Raw genomic sequence first — 2,226 nt, 5'->3', positions numbered from 1 at the left:
GGGCTAAAGCTAACGTAAAGTATACCTGCACACGTGAAAATAATAATTATGCAAATAGGACACACACACATGCTTCGCACGAGAATTTTCTGTTCACTGCTTCAAGGTTCCTTCATTTTGCATTCTATGTAACAAAAAACAGGCGTGTATAATGTATTCTGAGGCCGAGTTTTATCATGTGGTTCTTGCGAAATTTATTTTTCAGTTGCCAGTCGCTTACTTAAATATATAAATAAACACATAAAAATCTATAATTTGCAGGTGCGGATCTATTTTTGTCCCGGCATTAAATTTTGGCGTCGGCTTGTCTGACACTGCATTTGAAAGAAAAAAAAAATACTGTAAAAAAAGACAGAAAAACTTGGCATCCAACACGCATATGGAGAAATAGCAAAAGAAGTCTTCCAATGAAGATAAAATGCAAAGTGTTTCCATTAAAAGTGCGTGCAAGTAACATTTCCTTTGTTGCAGTACGCCTATGCTCTCACTGTCGGAGTTAATATCAGCTATAAATGCAAAATCTATTCCATTTACGCATAGTATTGAAAGGTTTTACATGCAGATGGAATAGTATTCATTCACCGAACGAAAATACCTCCATAAGAATTCATCTAAATTCATAAACATAAAGAGATGTGGCACCAGCTAGTGATGTGCACTGCGAAAAGAAAAGAAACGTCATGCTACCTTTAGAGAGACATAAAACAAGCCTCAAAACCGTCTCCATCCGAAACCTCCCAGACCTCTTAGCTTATCACTTAACAAAAAATGTCTTTATCTCACGCTCTGGCCCATTACATAACCATCCTTATAACGCATCATCGTACACCGGCATCATGACGTCATTGGCACTGTCTCAGCTGATCCCTAGGAATTTATTGTGTTAGTAAACGGTAATATATTGGCTCTGAAACCTCCACTCTCCTTTCCTTCAACAGGTGCTGGTGAAGAAACTTAGAAGTTCCATAACTTTAATGTTATAGGTTTTTAAGGCAGTATACCATTGTGTCTGTGGAAAGTAGGACACAGAAATAGGTTTTGGGAATGTCTCTTGACCATGACGACATGCAGTCCGTATTTTTTGTGTGCCAAGGGTGTGGATAGCCATTCGATCTCAGGGAGCGCGATAAGCCATCCTTTACAGATTACCATATGTGATTAAATGAGAAATACAAGCCTGGACATACTTTGTTTCAGTCATGAATACCCGAGAATGAATAGTACGAGCGAGAATAACCTTTTTCTTACCACCGTTTTCTAACTCTACAGACCCCCAGACGATCGCACAAAAAACAAACTTACCTGACTGTAGAGCCTCCTGTTCAAAAGACACCCCCATGGTTGCACAAAAGGGCACTGTAGACGATCTAATGTCTTAAATATTACGAATCCTCTGGACGAAGACATTGCTCCCCGCCGCAGAGCGTCTTCGCCGTCGTGCGTCTGGCAGCGGCACCCGGCGAGACGAATCGTTTTCAGCGCGCTGATTGGTCGCTCTGGATGGCACCTGATTGGTCCAAACGAACGGGGAGAGAAGCTTGTTTGGAAGGTGAGACAGACAGTTCGCCCATTTACACGCTTATATGATGCTCCTTAAGACATGTGAATGGTTAAAAAACCAGGAAAGCAGTCTAACTGGACTGCTGGAGAAAAAGATCCCCTCTGTCAGTTAATTGGTCTTTGGAAAGACACCTGATTGGTTAAAATACACAAAAGAGGAATCTGGTTGGTCAGTGAATGAGAGGAAGCGTCGTGATTGGTCAGATTCTGTCTGGTGCCACGTGACGTAAGCAGATGCAGTTTGCGTATTTTATATATATTTTTTTAACCATTATTATTGCTTTTATTTTTCGAATCTGTTCTCAGAAAAATGTGCTTGCGTCATGGAGAGGGACTTGCAGGTGCTTGATCCAATCTTTGCACTTCAAACTATATACAATTTATTACTGTGTTTAAGATAAAATAACCTCACATTGTCCCTTTGAGACATAATATAAAATAGTGTTAAACTTTTAAAGACATTAATGCATCCTTTTGTACTGTTAATACATCATTAAATCGATATTAATCTTGGTATAGTGTTAATTCCTACGAAATAATTACGAAACTGCTAACTCTTCTCGCCAGAGAGGATTACGCAATACTTGGGGTACATTTTTTTTGTACATGTTTTCCTTGTGTAGTAGTATAGTTTTGTAGTAATGACTTGATAATGATCCTATGCAA

General features: G+C 39.4%; 1 protein-coding gene across 1 annotated transcript in view; it reads right to left on the bottom strand.

The window, feature by feature from the left end:
• Window positions 1–1,426, bottom strand: part of LOC119585671 (haloacid dehalogenase-like hydrolase domain-containing 5) — a gene marked incomplete in the record, with an annotated part of 15,252 nt that extends 13,826 nt beyond the window's left edge. The window contains 1 exon segment of the mRNA XM_037934347.1: window positions 1,303–1,426. Within this exon segment, the coding sequence (XP_037790275.1) occupies window positions 1,303–1,407 (105 nt within the window).
• Window positions 1,427–2,226: the final 800 nt, after the last annotated feature.

Source organism: Penaeus monodon, chromosome 20, assembly GCF_015228065.2.
Source record: "Penaeus monodon isolate SGIC_2016 chromosome 20, NSTDA_Pmon_1, whole genome shotgun sequence".
Lineage (NCBI taxonomy): Eukaryota > Metazoa > Arthropoda > Malacostraca > Decapoda > Penaeidae > Penaeus > Penaeus monodon.
Note: the sequence above shows the minus strand (reverse complement) of the source record. Positions and strands in the feature narration are given on the sequence as shown.